The 20,197-nt window shown below is 41.9% G+C and overlaps 2 protein-coding genes across 2 annotated transcripts; one reads left to right on the forward strand and one right to left on the reverse strand.

Annotated features, from left to right (window-relative positions):
* Positions 1–3,698: 3,698 nt before the first annotated feature.
* Positions 3,699–10,469, reverse strand: chmp6b (charged multivesicular body protein 6b). The gene is made up of 8 exons (XM_033611444.2): positions 10,272–10,469; positions 8,110–8,219; positions 5,704–5,791; positions 5,526–5,612; positions 5,365–5,430; positions 5,151–5,231; positions 4,960–5,032; positions 3,699–4,269 (listed from the first exon to the last, which is right to left on the reverse strand). Exons 1-8 carry the CDS (start codon positions 10,332–10,334, stop codon positions 4,220–4,222), a joined length of 618 nt encoding a protein of 205 aa, XP_033467335.1. The 5' UTR covers positions 10,335–10,469; the 3' UTR covers positions 3,699–4,219.
* A 2,680-nt stretch (positions 10,470–13,149) lies between these two features.
* On the forward strand, positions 13,150–20,098 carry LOC117247144 (H-2 class II histocompatibility antigen, A-U alpha chain-like). The gene is made up of 4 exons (XM_033611441.2): positions 13,150–13,269; positions 15,218–15,475; positions 16,136–16,414; positions 18,439–20,098. Exons 1-4 carry the CDS (start codon positions 13,212–13,214, stop codon positions 18,618–18,620), a joined length of 777 nt encoding a protein of 258 aa, XP_033467332.1. The 5' UTR covers positions 13,150–13,211; the 3' UTR covers positions 18,621–20,098.
* Positions 20,099–20,197: the final 99 nt, after the last annotated feature.

Below are 20,197 nucleotides of genomic sequence, written 5' to 3' on the forward strand. Positions count from 1 at the left end.
GCACCAGTGAGGATAAAAAACATTTTAACTGTAAAAGAAGGAGCAGACAGAGGGAGGGAGGTTCAGTCTGAAGATGGGCAGTTTGATGGTGCACTGATGAGTCACTGTGAGATTAACTGATTCACAGATTAGCTGGATGGATCTTCACAGATACGCCAGCTTAAGCCTCACCGATGTAGGCCATCTCTCCTGCTGCACTTTTACACACATCTGCGCGAGTGAACGTGGGCGTGATGCGCACAATGAAATAATTACAGGCCCCTGCAGGATAATACTCAGCAGGTAAAGATCCACGTTGTGTCAAGTTATTCCTCTGAAGAGATTACCAGCTGTTGTCTGGGCTTCATAGGTAAGCCCACAGACGATATGATTAGCCCTTTCTCCAATGACACTGAACTAATCCACAAGGGGAGCGAAGAATTAGATTTGTTAAGCTGCTTGAAAAAGGGGGTCAGACTGAGGGAATATTCTGACAAACACATGCAAATGTTTCGGTACTTTAGAGAAAGTTCCAGGCGGGTCGAGACGAGGCCTGTGCTGTGAGAACGTTCAGACCCTCCAGGACGTCGTGATCAGAACAGTTCATGGAAATTCTGCACCACCTCTCAGTTTAGTCTGATCACTGCAACTTTTCTGCAAATTCAATTTTGGAACTCTTTCAGCTTTCGGTCTGTCGATGATTCACCTCTGGAAGTGAGGGCCAACATTTCTGGCTCATCTGGTGCAGCCAGCAGATACCCGAGACGAGACCTCCTCTCACGCCCTCTGGTCATTTCGGCAAATCTCTATAAACTGTTATCTGTTTATGAATGCAGATACATTAAAAAAAGTTTCTATAAAGCTAACTTGCCATCAGACAATAGTCAGTGGGTTCTGAGATTGCTTCAGCCGATATGTGTGATGTGTGATATATGCATCTCAGCTGGTGTTTTTACTGCAGTGTTGGTGCAACTGCTGTTTTCACACTTGCCTCAACGAACCGGAGTTCAACTGAACCGATCCAAACAGGGCAGGTGTGTAAGCACCCTTATACTATACAAATGCAAACACTAGGGATGCAGCAATTAACACTAACATGCTCCGCCCACCCGAACACCGTTGCAGGCCAAGTAAACCCCCTCATGGCAACAACACTTGTCGATGGCAGTGGCGCCCCCCGCAGGATAATGCACCATGCCACATCACAAAAACTGCTCAAGGTTCAAGGCATCAACCTGGCCTCCAAATACCCCAGATCCCAATCTCATCAAACATCTGAGGGCCCCTCTAGTACCCCAGAGGTACCCCTGATCCATGGTGGGTCCTCCTTGGACGAAATTTGGCTCTGACCTGTCAAGACATAGACACAGGACCTGTAAGGGTTGTCCTGTGGTGTCTGGCACCAGGGCGTTAGCTTCAGATCTTTTGAGTCCTGTGGGTTGTGAGGTGGGGTACCAGCATGTCCCATGAACGTTTGATCAGACGAGGATTTGGGGAATTTGGAGGCCAGGTTGACGCCTTGAGCCCTGAGCAGTTTGAGTGATATGGCATGGCGCATCGCAGCTACTGAAGAGTACTGTTGCCATTGGAGGGGGGGGGGGTACCTGTTCTGCACTGGTGTTCAGGTGGGTGGAGCATGTCAGGTGGCATCCACATGAACGTCAGAGCTCAAGGTTTACCAACAGAACATTACACTGTAACAAGATGATCAGTGTTGTTCACTTCACCTGTCAGTGTTTTTAATGTTTTGGCTGTTAGGTGTATATATTATGTATATTGCTAAAAAAAAAAAGAAGAAGAAAGCAACAGGACAAGAGTATCTCCCCTTTATTTGAGTTATTTATTTTAGTAATTTTCTAAGGGGAGACTTTTCAAACAAACTGTTTCAGTTCTAGTAATAAAACATTTGTTCAACCAACAATAACCGTCTGTTTTCGTTCCTTTAAGGCTCATTCTGACTGATGATAAGATCAATTCTGTGATATTTTCTGACTCGGTTATCGTCCCGTGAAAATCTCACACTGTTGTGACCCTAATTACAATAAAAACCTTAAAACATGGAAACATGAATCGCAGATTTTTAGAAAAGCTGCAGTGAAATGAGACGATAACAATCTCAAAAAGAGCCTGCGAAACCTGCAGGGACTGAATAATGACTGACGCGTGGTCATGTATTCATCACTCTGTCCTGCTGCTGCTGCTGATGATGATAGATTTTTTTTGTCTTTGCCCAGATTTTAAAGTCCGACTGAAAAGTTAAGGCTGAGGGATCTGAAGGAAATCAAACAGTCTGACCAAACACCTCGATATCAACACTGTTACGACAGCTGGTGCTGTGACAAAATACTTACACAGAGATTTCTGATCATCATCATGGATATAATGACTCAGTAGATAAAGAAAAATCATAGAACAGCTACAACAGAAAACACTTTACTGTAAAGCAGCCTTTAAAACCAGAAACACTCACCATATTATCCATATAATACTCATATCCTGCCCAGCCCTGTGGAATCTCATTCAGTCAGGTCTTGTTGCAGTAAAAAATAATGTCAGGTTTTGTTTTTATTAAAAGCAAGAAATAAAGTAATCTGAGTACAGACCTTTGTCCACACACACTGATAACTGACAGTACTGTGATGAATGAGTGTAAAGACAGGGGGCGCCACCACTAGGCCAAAAAATATGAAACAGAAATTTCTCTCTATTTGGATTTTTTCTCAGCGTGTGATTTACAGATGTTTTTCTCTGATTATTTCTTTGGTAGACAGTGGCCCCAATCTGTCCTGTAGCTACCCGGCTCAGAGGACATCTCGGGGCCGTCACAGTCCCTCCAGGATTCTGTGAAAGTTTTTGGATTGTTGCTGTTAATCTCACCGACACCGAATTGTCTTGAATCTGTCATTAAATCTCTTTTTAACCGCTGGGTTATGTTAGCTGTGTGATGCTAACAGTTAGCCCTGTCATTAGACCCTTTTACACTGCCTGTTCAAGGTGGGAAAATCACGTCATTATTCAGCCTCAACGTTGTGTATAAAAGGTACGATCACTGAATGAGGGGACAGAGTTGTCTCTGCCGGGAGCAGAGGTACTAACAGCACCGAAGCTAGCAGGACGGGATCATGGGCATGTAATGTGTGCAAACCCACCGTGGGAGATTTAAAAAGTAGCAGTTAGCAGATAACTCAAAGAAGAAGAACAGAAAATGTCCACAAACAGTGAAAACAGTGAGGTCCAGGAGCTCCTCACCCTCCGAGATCAGCCGCCATTTAACAGGGACGCTAAATGTTTGTTTTTTACATGTGATTTCATTGTTGTTGTTTATAAAAAGCCACTGACACGAATGTTACATGTCACACTAGAGGACGATGCTGTTACGTGTCACGTCTCTTCTGATTCTGTGATGTCATCATGCTGTCTGTAATCACACACTGCAGCGACATGATACTGACATCCTCTGGTTCTGTGTAAATATGTAAACACAGTGTAAAGATGGGACTTCGTAGCGGCTCTGTGGTGCCAGACTGTGCTTGATCTGTTTTAAAAAGTCAAATTTGCACTAAAGTTGTGATTAAAAAAAATGTGATGTCACAGAGTTCACAGGGATTGGCTGAATTTGTTGTGAAATCCTGGAGGGACCGACCAATAAAATCTGCTGACAGCTCCGTCTGCGGAGAAACTGTGTCATTTGTTTTCTGGACAGAGACGTCGCTGCAGAGTTTTCTTTAAAATGTTTTAATTCCTCGAGCGTCACAAATGAAGTTCCACTCACCTCAGGAGGAAAAAAACCTGGACAAATAAAACCAAAACATGACCAGATAAAATCAATGCGAGAGGATTAATATTTGGGTGAATCGACCCTTTACAGACTTTAAATGACACGTCCATCGGCAGCAGGATGGACTCTGACAGATGATCAGTGAGTAACACATACATGCATTAAAGTGAAGTCAGTGTGAGTAAAATGATTTGGTGGTGGGTTAGGCACAGTTATCTGATCTCACAGGTCTTCATGGTTCCCATCAGCGTCCCTCCACTAAACCAGTCCCAGCCGCTACTGCCTTCAGGGACAGACGGTGGCCGGACAGCGTGGAGGATCTGACGGAGGCTGCGGTCACTTCACCGCAGGCGTCTGCAGGAGAGAGAGTCCTCCAGCAGATGTTTGTGTGGTTGCAGGTTAATGTTGGACTGGAGTGTGGTGAAGTTCCAGCAGGTCAGCTGATGGAGGTCAGTCTTGCTCCTATGCAGCGAGCATCTCCCGCTCCGGCTTCTTCCTGGGACGATCCCTCTCTGTGACGAGAACAGATTGACAGACTTACAGCAGGGAGGAGGATCCACAGACGGCTCCAACATCAACACAACCGAAAATCAGCGTTCGGACTGTTTCTCTTCAGATACCAAACTGAGGGGAGAGGCATGAACTAAACCAGAATCACCACCTCACTGCTGTGTGACTCCGCCCACCAGTCCAGTGTCTCTGACAGTTTCCATCCATGTCTGTGAAAACATGGATGCTTCACACACAGATCTATACAATCAGCACAGTTTTGTAATATTTTATCTCCACGGTAACAGATATTTGAGTAAGAGGGTCAAAGTTCAGGGCGTAACATAACGAGGAAGTATTCTGTCCTGACGGTGATCACACTGCAGGCAACAGCAGATATTTTTTAAGGACAGCTGCAGTATGTGCTGAACGTAAAAAGAATATGATTCAGAACGCACCCTCAGTTTTCTTGAGAGACTAACTGTGCCACGTCTCCTCCCGTCACCCCCAAAAAAACATACAAACTTTCTAGTAAATTCTTCTGATCTGTAACGCTGACAGGAAGTGACCGCCATGAGACGGTGCATCATCTCTAGTCAACAACTCTCTCTCCTGGTCTCTCTGCCCCCCATACAGCTGCAACAGGTCAACACAAAGAGGACGTTGAGGTCAGAGGGGAATTTAAGACAAAGACAATTCGAGAGAGAACAAACCTGCTTTCTTCTCTGTGGCCTCTGGGACTTCTGGAAGCTCGTCTGCAGGAACGTCAGGAAGCTCGACGTCTCCCTGAGAGTGGACACGGAGACAACACACGATGGAAAACATGGAAGGATGGAGCCTCTCACGTCACTTTAATTTCAAATACAGAGTCAGAAATCTGAGTGTAAACGCTGATGAGACCGACCTGAGTTATGGCCTCCAGCTCAGCCAGGACAGCATCTTCATCTTCCTGTGATAAAGAGCCCGCCAGCATCTCGTCTATTTGCTGCGGGGAGACAACAAGCGCTCAGTGAACAAACAGCTTCGTATCGTAGCATGAGCGTTTAGAAACGTCAGCAGGACTCGTCTTCAGTAAATCAAAGATTAAAGTGTGTTTCTGACATCAGCGGGGGACTCACCCTCTGGTACTCGATGGCGTCTTGAGTTTCATCCATAATCCGTTCTACTTCTTCAATAGACATCACCTGATGTGGGAGAAGCAGCCAATCATCAATAAGCAGGTATACAGGTGGAGGTGTGGTGATCAGACATCAGAGTTTTTATCCTTGCCATCACCTACCTCGTGCATTTTTTTCAGACACTCATTTCCAACTTTCAACCCTTGAATGACCTTTGCCTCAATCTGGGCGAACTCCAGGTCCTGAACCTGAAACCAGCAGAGACCAGAGGAGCTGTTAGTTTCTCTTCATTACTGCTGCTTCACGCTGTGTGTCGCTCCGATCCCCCCCACCACTCACCATCCGCTCCAGGTTACCAATCTGGTTCTCCGTCTTGTCCAGAAGTTGATCCTGGTAGCGTTTCTTTTTCAGCAGGAGGAGCGCTTTCCTGTTTGGACCCAGAAGATATTAAACCAGTGTCACTCTGAGTGAAGGAACAAATAAATCCTGGACTAAAAGCCCTCGCACACTGAGTCCATTTTTGTCAGATATGTTTTCTTAATGTGACATGTGACAAAATGAAAAGTCACACTTTCTCCTTTGCCTCTGGAGTTATCTATCTGGCTGTCACCACTCCCTAACTGTCTGTCATTTGGCAACACAGCTACATGAAGGGGCGGAGCTGTCTTCTCTCTCTGCCTCTGTGTGCGGTCCACATCCTCCTCCTCCTCCTCCTCGTCATCATCATCATCATCCACCTGAATATGACTACCTGACCTGCTGACAGTAGCTGTCTGAGTTATGAAATGATTCTGTTCCTCTGTCTCGTCGCAGCTGTGTCCCCCCGCCACATTTTCATCACTGATTCTTGGTCAAACGGCTCTGATGTTGGTGAAAACACAGAAAATCCAACCTGTTCCGAAAATTTTAATCACGAACGCAAGTTTCGGACTCAGTGTCGCAAGTTTCAAGTCGCATTTATTTTTAGACGTGCTACATTTTTGGATGAAAAAATGGACTCAGTTTGCAAAGGCTTTAAGACAGAAAATACAAAAAAGGTTTGGTTATTTTCTGAAGAACATTCCCTTGAACTAAAATACTGGGTTGTGTGTCTCCCTTACAGTTTACATACATGTTTGTCCAGACTCATATGGAGCCATGACAGTTGATAACAGGTCAAATATGGACGTTGCTGCAAAGAAGCTACAAATTCTAAAACATGGATTCACACACAGAAGATCTATACAATCAGCACAGTTTCAATATTAGAGTCACCAATTCAGTATCTGACCAAATGTCTCCCCTTCTGTTCCTGAGATATGACGTTAAAACATGATGATGTCACAGTCAAGCTGACCTTTGTCCTTTTGGATATAAGATGTCATCTCTTCATTATTTGATCCTGTTATACATTTGTGTGAAGTTTTGTCATAATTAGTGAATAAAATTATTGAGTTATAGCCCAAAACATGTTTTGTGAGGTCACAGTGACCTTTGACCACAAAATTTTAATCAATTCAAAATTCCTCAGGGCATTCTTAAGATGTTGCATTCACAAGAATGGGATGGACGTACAAGCCAAAAACATTAGCCCCGTCTCCACCAAACCCTTTCAGTCCAGCACCTCTGGAACCAGCAGTAAGCCTTCAGACATGGTACCTAGACCCTCGGTGTGTTCAGACAGTCCTCTTAAATGTGGGCGGGGTTGTTGTCACTCACTGCTCCGTCCAGCACTCGCTGTATTTCCTCATCAGCGGTGACACAGATGGAAGTCTGCACCTGGTTTATCGTCCACAGAACGAGGCTGCACGCCCACATTTTCACAACAAAATAGAACAGGCTGCAGTGAGAGTCTCTCTCCATGGGATATTTAAAAATAGCAGCTTTGTGCATTTAGTCCTTCTCAGGCAAGCTCAGGGGTTTAGTGTTGCTGTAGCCCACAGGAAGTGAGGATTAGAATATATGACCTTCACATAATCCGCTCCAAATTCATCTATATTTTTAAAGTCATTACTAAAAGTGTGTGTCATATAAAACTAAAGTGATGGTCAAAGTTGTCACAGTGAAATTTAAGGTGTGCTGATGGATTCACGTCATCAACTCATGCATTGAGTAACATTACAAGTTAATGTTCCACCTTAAAAGTTGCCGGCAGTCGGCCCAGTGAATGAAGTTATTTTTTTCTCTTTCATTTTATAGTTGTAGTTTACTGATGTATGAACAGAGGTTACATAAAACCAGAGTGAGCGTCCTCTACTGACCAATCAGACTGCAGGGTTTCTAGCTCCACCTTTTAGTACCAGATCTGTGTGCTAGGTACCCCAACAGAGGGGGGACCAAACATGGGGATGCTAAGGAACGCTTCTGTTGGGACCATCCACAACTTTCACTGAGGAAATGGAAACAATGAACTGAACTGAACTGAACTGTGGAAACAAGGTTATAATTCCTCAAAAACCAAATAATAAAGCTCCACTTGGTTTTGTGACAATAAACTAAACTAAATATTTTCAAATAACCTGTTCAGCTTTTTGATTTTACAGAATTATTTTCCTGCTGACGTCATTTTAAATAAAGTGAAAATACGAACAGGTTGTTTCTGTGTGTGATCTTTGCCCGTGAATATCTATAAAACATTTTAATATGAATGATGAAGATGAATGTGGCTGGTCGGATGAAGTGATGTATCAGCTTTAACGTCCTTCTTCGTCAGTGACCTCTGTGTTCTCTCGTCACAGTGACGTCATCATCGTTCCGTGTACTCACTCTTTTTTGCCATTTTTCAGCAGCTGTTTGGCCAAAAGTCTCTCCTTCTCCAGCTGCAGGTTGATCCTCTTCTGATACTGCCGCAGTTTATCTCTCTGCTGCTTCAGTTGCTGCGGCCAGAACACAGAGACATGTTAAGCTGTCACATACACACACACACACACACACACACACACACACACACACACACACACACACACACACACACACAAACACCATCACTGGTGGAAACACATTTACTCAGGTACTATTCTCCGGTAGATGTGAGGTACTTTCTTTAAGAATTAGGGATGTAACGTTTGTTAAGGACGCCTCAAAGCTCTGAAACACATCACAGAAATCAGCTCACTGTATATTTAAAAACAGAAAACTAAAATCACATCTGTTCAGTCTGAACTTTAATTCACTGCGACTTCACTGAAACAGACCTGACACAGTTTCTACACTTCACACTGCTGCACCTCTTTAAAGTGTTGGATCTTACCTGATTTTATGATTAATGATTTTACTTACCATTTTACCTTTTTTTTATGATTTATTGTTTTACCTACAATTTCATTAATTAATGATTTTACTTACAATTTTTTTTATGTAAAATTTTTAATTATACTTTCATGATTTCACATATGATTTGACGATGACTTTGTTATTTAATGATTTCATGGTTTTACTTACAATTTTTTGATTTAGCAATTTTACTTATAATTTCACGTACAATTGTACAATTTTATGACTGAATGATTTTACTAACAATTTTATGCTTTAATGATTTTATGACTTACTGTCTTACCTAAAAAATTATAAAATAATGAAAATATTTACTTTTAATGTTTTTACTTATGATTTTGTGATTTATTGTTTTACCTACAGTTTTATATATTAATGATTTCATGGTTTAGATTTTACAGTTTTGTGCTTGAAAGACGTTACTTCCAATTTTTTCTTTACAATTTTACTTATGATTTTATCATATAATGATTTAGATTAACACAGATATTTAGATAGATTTAGATTTATACTTTATTGATCCTTACAGGAAATGAATTTATACGGCAGCATACTTCACAATCAAACACAAACAGGAGACAGTTAAACAAACAAACAAACAAAGCACAAAAGCTAAATAAAAAGTACAAAGCATACAAAAATTTAAAATATAAAAATCTAAAAAGTCAAATTTTCCCGTATGAAAATAAAAATGTATGTATGCACACATCTGAACGGTAAACACGGTTAAATTATTTTACTTATGATTTAATGTTTAGTGATTTATGGTTTTGTTGATACTGAGCTATGATGCCTTCTGTGTTCTCTACTGTCACTCTACTTATTTTTGATTTTGAAAATGTATTTCAATCTTCTTTTATATTGAATTATGTTATAATTCCTGCTACTGTAAAACACTTTCCGCTGCATCTATCGTATGGAAGGTGCTGTGTAAAATAAAGCTTTTTATTATTATTATTTTTAGTGTACAGCGGTCACAGGTACATTTTTTGTGCTTTTAATACTTTTAAAATCTTTTTTTTTTTCCTGATTTCATAAATTAACTGACTGAAAGATTTTCAATGCAGGACTTTTACTGCATTCAGAGTGTTTTTACAGAAGTATTAGTATTTCCTCTGTGTGTGTGTGTGTGTGTGTAGCAGTCAGTGTGCAGGCTGAGGAGCCCACCTGCTGCTCTGTCAGACCCAACAGAAGCTCCAGTCTGATTATCTGCAGCTAAACATTTCCACCCTGTAAAGCACCAGCTGTAACATATTTCACGAAGATAACGGGACCAGACCGGCGTCAGGCTCCTCAGATAAAATCGGCACTCACACAGATGAGCATCACTTTGGATAAAGTGGTTAACACGTCAACTTTTTAACAGTGAATGACAGTGTTTGTTTCGGCTCCTCACCGGCTAACATGAAGACAGAACCACAGGTGGGATCAAGTTAAACTACACATCCAGTTATACTGACGCCGAATTAAAGAGTAACTTACAGGGTGTCAAAATAATGAAGGCGTGTTTTATAGACCGTGTCTGTATGATAACTGAGACGCCATGTTGCTTAATAACCCCAGTTTTACACAGCGGTTTGGCGTGACTCGCTGTTGTTGCCGTTGAGTGTGGAGGCTAACATTAGCAGCTAACGTTAGCTCGCGGTGACTCTCACCAGAATAGCTTTGTCTTGTTCCGTCACTCGGCTCTGTTTCTTTTTTCCAAACAGGTTTCCCATCCTGACACAGCATCCCAGCTACACGGCGACACCGCTCAGCATACTTTAAACTGCTTTACTAACTTAGAAGAAGCCGATTTACTGACGCTGCTCCTCCATTACTGGTGTCCACACCCACAACAGGAAGGACGGTGTCCGGGCAGGGACAGAAAGGGCTCAGATATCTTTAACCTTTAAATGTCCACACTGGGAAAAAAGCAAAGGAAAAACTTTGTGTTTTTATTTCTTTTGGGCAAAAATGACAAAATCAAAGTTCTCTCATAATTATTAATTAATTTAAAAATACAGTTATACACAGTTACCCATTTTGCTTACATATGCATTTATTTTAATACCCATACAGTGATGCAGACAAGGGCAACGTTTTGTTAAAACATTGGGACACGTATCAAGTGAATTTGTCTGTGTCGATTTATGGTTGAACATAAATCATATTTTTATTTTGATCTGTCACCTGCCACCTGAATTTTAATATAATACAATGCAGTGAGACGCTCAGGCAGTCTGCACTGCTTTCAATCAATCAATCAATCAATCAATCAATCAATCAATCAATCAATTTTATTTATAAAGCCCAATATCACAAATCACAGTTTGCCTCACAGGGCTTTACAGCATAAGACATCCCTCTGTCCTTAGGACCCTCACAGCGGATAAGGAAAAACTCCCCAAAAAACCCTTTAATATGGTAGAAAGCAACTGAGGAGGGATCCCTCTTCCAGGACGGACAGACGTGCAATAGATGTCGTACAGAACAGATCAGCATAATAAATTAACAGTAATCCATATGACACAATGAGACAGAGAGAGAGAGACAGAGAGAGAGACAGAGAGAGAGAGATGCAGGACAGACGGTAATGACAGTAGCTTACAACAACATTAATGAAAGTAATAATATTATAGTTATAGTTCTGGCTACTGTGGTACAATATGTTGAAAGTTTGTATTAATATCTGGCAGTATACATGTATAATAACAGTAGAAGTATGACTAATGACTAATGATAACAACAGCAGCTGGTCTGCGACTACTTTCTCAGGATCTTTGACATAAAGGGAAGATTAGATATTGGTCTATAGTTGGCTAACACCTCTGGATCCAGGGTGGGCTTTTTTAGGAGAGGTTTAATTACAGCTACCTTAAAAGACTGTGGTACATAGCCTGTTAATAAGGATATATTGATCATATCTAATATATGAGTGTTAACTAAAGGTAAGACCTCCTTAAGTAGCCTAGTTGGGATGGGGTCTAAGAGACACGTTGATGATTTAGATGAAGAAATCACTGCTGTCAATTCTTGAAGAGAAATTGGGGAGAAGCAATCTAAATATATATTAGGTCTTACAGCTGTGTTTGAGGTTAGATAGGTACTATCTGAGGACAGGAGGTCATGAATTTTGCCTCTAATAGTTAGAATTTTGTCATTAAAAAAGCTCATAAAATCATTACTGCTAAGGGCTAAAGGAATACAAGGCTCAATAGAGCTTTGACTCTCAGTCAGCCTGGCTACAGTGCTGAAAAGAAACCTGGGGTTGTTCTTGTTTTCTTCTATTAATGCTGAGTAATAGTTTGCTCTGGCATTGCGGAGGCCCCTCTTATAAGTTTTGAGACTGTCTGTCCAGATTAAACGAGATTCTTCCAGTTTGGTTAATCGCCAATTCCGTTAAAATTTTCGCGATATTTGTTTTAACTTACGGGTTTGAGAGTTATACCAAGGAGCAAACTTTCTTTGCTTTTTTAACTTCTTTTTAAGAGGAGCTACAGAGTCAAGTGTTGTTCGCAGCGAGCCTACGGCGCTATCAACAAAATGATCAAAGTCGGTACAGGAAACCTCTGTTACTGAGGGACTTGTATTGAATTTAACGACGGAGTAATCTTTTCCTTAAATTTTGCGACAGCACTATCTGATTAACATCTAGTATAGTAACTGGTGCTGAGTGGCGTGTAATCAGGTAAAAAGAAATCAAAAGTAATCAGATAATGATCCGATAGTGAGGGATTCTGGAAAGACTGTTAGGTTATCAATTTCAATTCCATACGTCAGAACTAGATCGAGGGTATGGTTAAAACAGTGAGTGGGTTCATGTACACCCTGACTGAAGCCAATGGAGTCTATTAATGAGATAAACGCGGTAGCCAGGGAGTCATTATCAACGTCGACATGAATGTTAAAATCGCCTACAATAATAACTTTATCTGATTTAAGAACTAAACTGGATAAAAACTCTGAGAATTCAGATACAAATTCAGAATACGGGCCAGGAGCACGGTACACTATAACAAATAAAAGTGGCTGCGAGGTTTTCCAGGTCGGATGTAAAAGACTAAGAACGAGGCTTTCAAATGAATTAAAATCTAGTTTAGGTTTAGGGCTGATTAACAGACTAGAGTTAAAAATGGCTGCAACTCCCCCTCCTCGGCCGCTGCCTCGAGGAATGTGGGTATTATTATGACTGGGAGGAGTGGACTCATTTAGACTAACATATTCATCTGGACACAGCCAGGTTTCTGTGAGACTGAGTAAATCAATATGATTATCTGATATTAGGTTGTTATGCACAAGATGAGAAGATGAATCTATGTTTAATGTCTGCAAAGCAAAAAGTCTGAGGAAACACTGTAAGACTGAAGGAGTTCCTTTAGACATTCAAATGTCTTAATCCTATTTTCCAGTTTTAAAACCTTTTTTTTTTACACTTTTCAAACTTACTTTGAACCTTTCAAACCTGAGTTTTGATGTTATCATTTCCCAAGGCTTTTATTTTGAAAGTTAAGACGTGTTACACATCTAATTTTTGCTGGCTTGACACTCATGAATCAGTTCAGTTTCATTTTCTGAATAGGGACACAGACTGTGTCATTTCTTAACTGGACCAAATGGATCCCTCACTGGCTTTACTGGTTGTGGGTCACTTCTTCCTCACAGCCCATGCAGGTAAAGTTTCATCCAACCAAACCTTGATCCTTCCTTATCTTTGTGTAACATGGCTTTAAACCACTACTTCCAGTGTGCTATCCTGCAGGCAGAAGAACAACAAAGTTAACTTTATTTAACGTTACTATTTTCACACAGTATTTATACGATTCAGAATGACACAGTATGAGATACTGAATATATCACCAGCCTTAAATCAAAACGAGATAGATGAGTGTCAAATGCCAGCCTCCATTTTGCCTTTCCTGACACAAACCAAATGACTAACCTTCTCAGGTAACTAGTTTGACAGTCACACCTTCAGCTCAAATTTCACTTCTGTTGACCTGGGTCCAACAGTCAAAACGAAGACAGAGTCAAACACTTCCTGCATCACTCGGTTTCAGTGTGAATGTGCCTGACTGTATAGACATGGGCGGATTACAAGACACTGGGCCCCTGGGCACAGCCATGCAAAAGGCCCCACCACTTATGCTCCAATGTAGCAAGACACACAGATTTCAAGGTTTTTTTTAGCTTCTTTATGTTGTTTTGAGTCTGTTTGTGGTCATTTTCCATCTCTTAGAAGTCATTTTCAGTCTGGAGTTAGTTACTTTTCATTTTCTTCAAGTTATTGTGAGTCTCTTTGGCCTCTAGTTTCGCAGACCGGGCGCGGCGGAAGCGCAGCGCACCTGCGCTTCGCCAGCTGGGTGTGGCCAGGCGGATTTTGCAAGTTTGGTACACCGTGCGTCTGGCGCAGCTACTCCTCTTTCCCACCTCCGTCCCTCCTACCTGCGCAAGTCGGAAAGAGGGAGGAGAGAAGGCGTGGAGTGGGTTTTACACACATCACACCAATCAAATGAGCCCCTCTCCTCGCCCTTAAATGCACCGCGCGAAGGCGTAATGAGAATTTACCCAATTCGCCATGGCAGAAGAGAGCAGCAGTGTCAGACGGCCAAACTTCTCCCAGGAGGAAACTGATGTTTTCATCAGGTCCAAGCTCGCAGTGTCCGAATATACAGAACTGCGAGCAGACCTCCACGGGCTGATGATGCAAAGGTAGCCTGGGAGGAGGTCACCACAATTGTAAATCAATGTTGTGTTTCTCTCGTGCGTTCGCGCTCTCTCTTTCTCTCTCGCAGTCTCACTCTGTTTCTTTTCTTTTGACTTTTCTAAGATGACAGATGCTGAATATATACTCCCTATCTGATGCTGTGGCTGTTTGTGGTTGGCTGAGAGGGATGTGAACTCATTAGTTTGCAGCTGTGTTAATCAAATCAGGTTGGGTTTCCATTACGCGTGCCAAACGTGCCAAACGGTGCCAATCCCCTTTGATCTGACATCAGATGTGACGGGACAGTCGATACAGAGATACATTTATGTGCTGATTGCAGATAGTTGCATTGAATAGTGTTTTTTTGGGTATTTATTGCATCGTTAATGTGCCTGATATTCTGGAAACCTGCCTGTGAGGTTTTTGTAACATGTGCGCACTGTCCGCCGGTCAGCCAAACTTCCACTTACACCGGCTGCGCTCCGCCTGCGCTGACAGTAGACCTGGTTTCAGCTGGCTTTTAGCTTTTAGTGCACCTTCGGCGAAGCCTTTTGGCACAAAACTGTCACTGCGCCAAGCTGGATCTGTCGACACCTCCCCCTGCTGCGCCGCCACACCCATCTCAGCTAGGTCTGTGCGGGGTTCACCACCCTGCGCCACCCTGCGCTGCGCCGGGAAACTAGAGCCCCTTGTGTCACTTTGCAATTGCTTTGCATCTCTTTGTGGTTATTTTGTGTCTTGTCCTGGTTGATACCAGGCGAAGGCCAAGGGGCCCCTGACACTTTGGGCCCCTGGGCCTGTGCCTGGTGGGCCCTTTTAGAAATCCATCCACGTGTATATGTATGTAATGTAAGTGTGGAGCAAAGATCTAAGTTGACTTTACTGACACTTTCTTTTTGTGTTTTCCTGCTGCAGCACTTTATGAAGGGACGATGTTCTATGGCTGCTCTGAGTCTGGTGACGGTCAGGTACAATTACACTGGAACGGAGACCAGATTGCATATGCTGACTTTGAGAACAGACGAGCAGTTTGGACAGCACCCCTGCTTGAGGAGCTGGAAAAAGATTTTTTACCTGGATTTTACCTATTGGCTCTGGTTAGCAAGGAGAGACTATGGAAATACTATATTGCTGAAGCTGCACAGATCGAGAAGAGTCCCATTGAAAAAAAAGGTAAAGACAGGACACTGTTCAGTTTCACCTGTGTGGGTCTGCTGGATAACACATTAAGAGTGATTTTAGGAGCAAACAGTTAAGGTGACTCCCTGAGTGGAACTTCCCACTGAGGAGCTCCTGAGAACTACACAATACCTCCAAGGCCTTTTTTTCTGTTTACATTCGCACCACCAATAGGAACGCTAACGTGATGCAGGACAGCCATCCAAGATTCCTATATTTCACTTTGACAAGTCAAAACTGCATTGTATTTCCGATGTTACATATCTTGGTAAAGCCTGGACTTCACTGTCGGTCCATTTGTTCATCTTTTCTCCCTGTTTTTGTTGTTGTTGTTGTTGTTGTTTTTTTACGAGCTGTTGTTTCTGTTGTGTGTACAGAGCCTCTATGTCTACTCACTTGGGTTTGGTGTGAACACAGCATGAGAACTTTTATCATTCCTAGCTCCTCCAGTCTGAAAAAACCTTAAGATTGTAGGGATTGTTGCGATACTCGTAGTGATCATAGTTCCACAAGTTAAGAAACTCTTAACCTCAGATCAAAAATGTCACATTTATGGCTGATTTTCTCCTCTTGATAAATATGGCCCCTGAATGTGGGAACATACACGGTGAGTGCATTATGTCCATACAAACCATGTTCTTCTCTTTCTAAAAGCCCCGACAATGCTCGTCTATCCCAAGGAGGAGGCAGAGCAGGGGAAGGAGAGCATCTTCTACTGTTACATCAGTCACTTCTACCCCCCCTTCATCAATGTCACGTGGACCAGGAATGGTGTTCAGGTGACAGAAGGTGTGGCTCTCAGTAACCTGTACCCTGAAGGGGACGGGACCTTCAGTCAGCTGGCCAGCCTGTCTTTCAGTCCACACACAGATGACGTGCTGGGCTGCAGTGTGCAGCACGCAGCGCTGAGCCACCCTGCCACCAAAACATGGGGTAAGATTGAAATATACTGTACTGTTGAGGTCCAAAGTTTACATACAGGGACATGTAGCCTACCGTATATTTTGGTAGTATTGGGTTTCTTATTATGTATACAGATTTTTTAGAGATGGATTAAAAAATGCACTTTCCAGACATTCAGAAATTTGGCTTTTTTGACTAACTCAGTGTCCTGAAAATACAACTATACAGCTGTAATAACGTAACAGAACATACAGCACAGCTAGTACTTGGATGCATTTCCCTTCACCTCTGTCAAGTGCTTTTGGTAGCACCAACAACCAAAGTTCAAGGTGTGTTGTTTTCTTGCAAGAACTCGCATTTTCAGGGTAGTACACATATCTTTCAATCAGGAGAGACTCGTTTTTAATGGTAAAAGAATATTTATTAACATGTGAACGAATGAATAAGAATGTGGAAAGTCTTTGGCGATTAGACCCCGTAGAGATGGTTTGATTTAAGGAGGGTGGTGAATCCATAGTCGAATAGGGAACCTCCTCGGAGTCTAGACGCTGGTGGTGGTAGAGGTGGTGAAGATGAGATGAGAGGAAGATGGAGAAGTGCTGATGATCTGGATGAGTAGAGGAATGAGTCTTTGAGAGCTCGTCCTGGACTCTGGATACGATGGCTGGAGGTGACCGGGGTGGAGGAGGGTGCCAAGATTCTGCCTACAATGATGGCTGACAGCTGCAGAAGAGAGAGCAGATTTAAAATTTTGCAGTGGCATCTCGATTGGCTGAGAGATCGTGGTAAAGTGTGATTGGATAACTAGAGGAGTGAACACCCAGTCAGCTGATTAGAGGGAGTAGTGAGAGTGGGATGGAGAAAAATGTGAAAGGGTGAGCATGAGAAAGGTCTTCCTGATTGAACTTACGCTGAGCTTCATTTATATTTCTGGCGTTACAGCGTTAATTGGAAAAATGTGTTTGTATCCCTAATGACATCAACCACACATATTATTCCTGCAACATCTAATCTGTAGCATTTCATTTACTCACTGTCATCCAGGGTTTGCAGAATATTCCTCTGACGTCTTTGTGTCTCCACCATTTTCTCCTCTGATTCAGAAACTCTTAAACCCCTTCACAGTCCTCCTCCCTGCTCAAAATAGTTTTTCACCTTAGGAGCTCTTTTAAGGTGTTTAAGATGTTCTGTGAATAACTTTTGTCTTCACAAGGACCTAGTCTTAACTTTCAGGGAAAATTCTAAGAAAACGTCACAGTCTAAGAATTTTCTTAGAATTTCATCACTAGGAGCAACTCTTAGCTCTAGGAAGGTTTGTGAATACGGCCCCAGTGGTGTAGTGGAGGGTGTATGGGGTGTACCTTCCTCTTTTTCCGGCCGTTTACAGTTTACACACCTATCAGCTAAACAGCCAGTGGAATGTATAGCAGAGTATACCCACTTTCTCCTCAGTAATCTACCCATCTACTTCGTATTACAACCAAAGCATCAACTGCCACCACCCCACTGACTTAGACACACAGACCCTGTTCACATTTGGTTTTAACATGCGTCTCTGGTGATCAGATCACAAGTGGAAAGCTCTAAATACAAGTGTAAGTACCACCAAGACACATTGTGACCCGATCACTCAAACCACTACTGAGATGGTCCGGACACATTGCACCACATGGCTTTTGTCGTATAAACAGTAATGTGTCCTGATGCATCCCTGACAAGAATGTAACAGGGAAATATGTCATCATTGCAGGACATGATGGTTGTTTTGGTGGCAGTGCGCCAACACTCTATAACTTGCACATTTTACAAAGGGTTTGAGTGACCATCCATCTTTCTGTGTTCAAATCACCAGCACACATTTAAAGACAGTGGTTTACATTCTAAATGTAGTGGTTTGTAAAACACAATGGAAAACAGAAATGCAGAACCTAGGACCTAAGTCTCTCACGTTCTTATGGGAAGCTGCAGGTTCCCGATGATTCGTTCCTGTAGTTGAGTTTCATTGTTGAGATTGTTCTGAACATTTCTGAGTCACAATGTTTGCTCTCCACCAGTGCTGCCTGAGAGGTCAGTGGGTTCTACAGCAGCGTGGGTCTGTTTGTCTTTGGGACTCATCTGTCTCACTTCTGGTGTCATCCTCTTCATCCTTTCTACTAAAGACTCTCTCCAACATCGGCTGGCAGACTGCTGGCGGGCTGCGTACCACAGGGTTGCTGGGCAGACTGACACTGGCTAATGCACTGTATTTTGGTATTGTTTTGAGACAGCTCAGGTTTGACCTGGAAATTGTATGATGTGCTTATGAATGATTGTTTTATGTTAATAATCTCATGTGTTAATAACAATAACTTCAACAGAGATCAGAGCTCAGCATCCAATTCTCCTAAAAAACAAATACCTGGTGATCAACATCACTTCCTGCTGTTCTGAAGATTTTTATAGGATCTGTCTGCCTTCACATGAAACTGATTATATGTGTTTACTAAGTTGTATTTTAATCCAAACAAAATGTTAGCCAGGAATGACATATATCTGCTCATTTGTACAATGTGAACCAAAATGTTAGATTTTACTATCATTGTATTATTGTATTAATGAATATTGATGTTTGTGTCCAGTCTTTTATATTTTCAGACAAAATAACATGTTAACATTTTGCTTGAGTTCTACAAAAAGAGAACAACATGTGTCATAGCTAGCTAGCAGGAAATACAGTCACAGTTTAACAAATATCATATCTATATTTTTTACAGACCTATTTATATCAGTGAGGGTGAACTGAGTAATAGAAACATCTGTTAGTAAAACACAACTAGGTTCAACAGCAGCACAAACTGAACACTATAACTGCATGAAGGAGGATTTATGACAGGACTGTAAGATTAGACTGATTAGTTCTATATCTAAGAGTCACGCAAGAAACCATGGTGTTATCCTGGACTCAGATTAAATTTCCACAGCCGCATCAAATCCGTAACGTCATCTGCCTGCTACCATTTAAAAAACATTACTAGAGTCAGAGGAATAATGTCAAAGTGAGACCTTGAAAGGCTGAGCAACAACTTCATCTTATTCAGAATGCTGCTCAGGTCCTGACAGAAACTACGAAATACAACCTCACTACTCCAGTTCTAAAATCCTTACACTGGCTACCTGTCACTCAGAGAATTGATTTCAAAATCAAATCACTCTGTGGCTCAGCGCCCAAATATATCTCTGACATGCCTGTGACATATGAACCTTCACGGACCCTGAGGACATCTGGGGCCGGCCTACTGACCGTCCCAAAAGTCAGAACAAAACATGATGAAGCAGTGTTTTGTTATCATGCAGCACAAACCTGGAGTGACCTCCCAGATGATGTCAGACAGCCCCGAATCTGAACACTAAGTCAAAGTTGAAAACATTCCTTCTTTACACTGCCTGCCCCACCCTGTAATGACTGCAAACTGATTTTTAAACTTGATTTTAAATCACTTTTGCTATTTTGAACAGTGATTTTTTCAAATAGTAAATCATTTAGTAATTAGTTTTACCTTTTATATCTTTTTTCTCTTTATTCTTTTATTGTAAATCTGTATCTTTATTATGTTTTTTATTTTATTGCTCTTTATATTGCTGACGTTCAAACAAGTGTCATACATGTTCTTAGTTTTGGCTTTGTCAAGATAATTTCCACCCATTTCTTCAATAAAATGTCTTGGTTTGCACAGTCCAACAAGTCCGCCAACGTTAGATAAACTTTTACAAAAATCAAATTTTGACACAAAGAAGCAATATGACAAGAGGCTAGAGCTGTTTCATTTTCCCTTG

This window comes from Epinephelus lanceolatus, chromosome 21, assembly GCF_041903045.1.
Source record: "Epinephelus lanceolatus isolate andai-2023 chromosome 21, ASM4190304v1, whole genome shotgun sequence".
Taxonomy (NCBI): Eukaryota; Metazoa; Chordata; class Actinopteri; order Perciformes; family Serranidae; genus Epinephelus; species Epinephelus lanceolatus.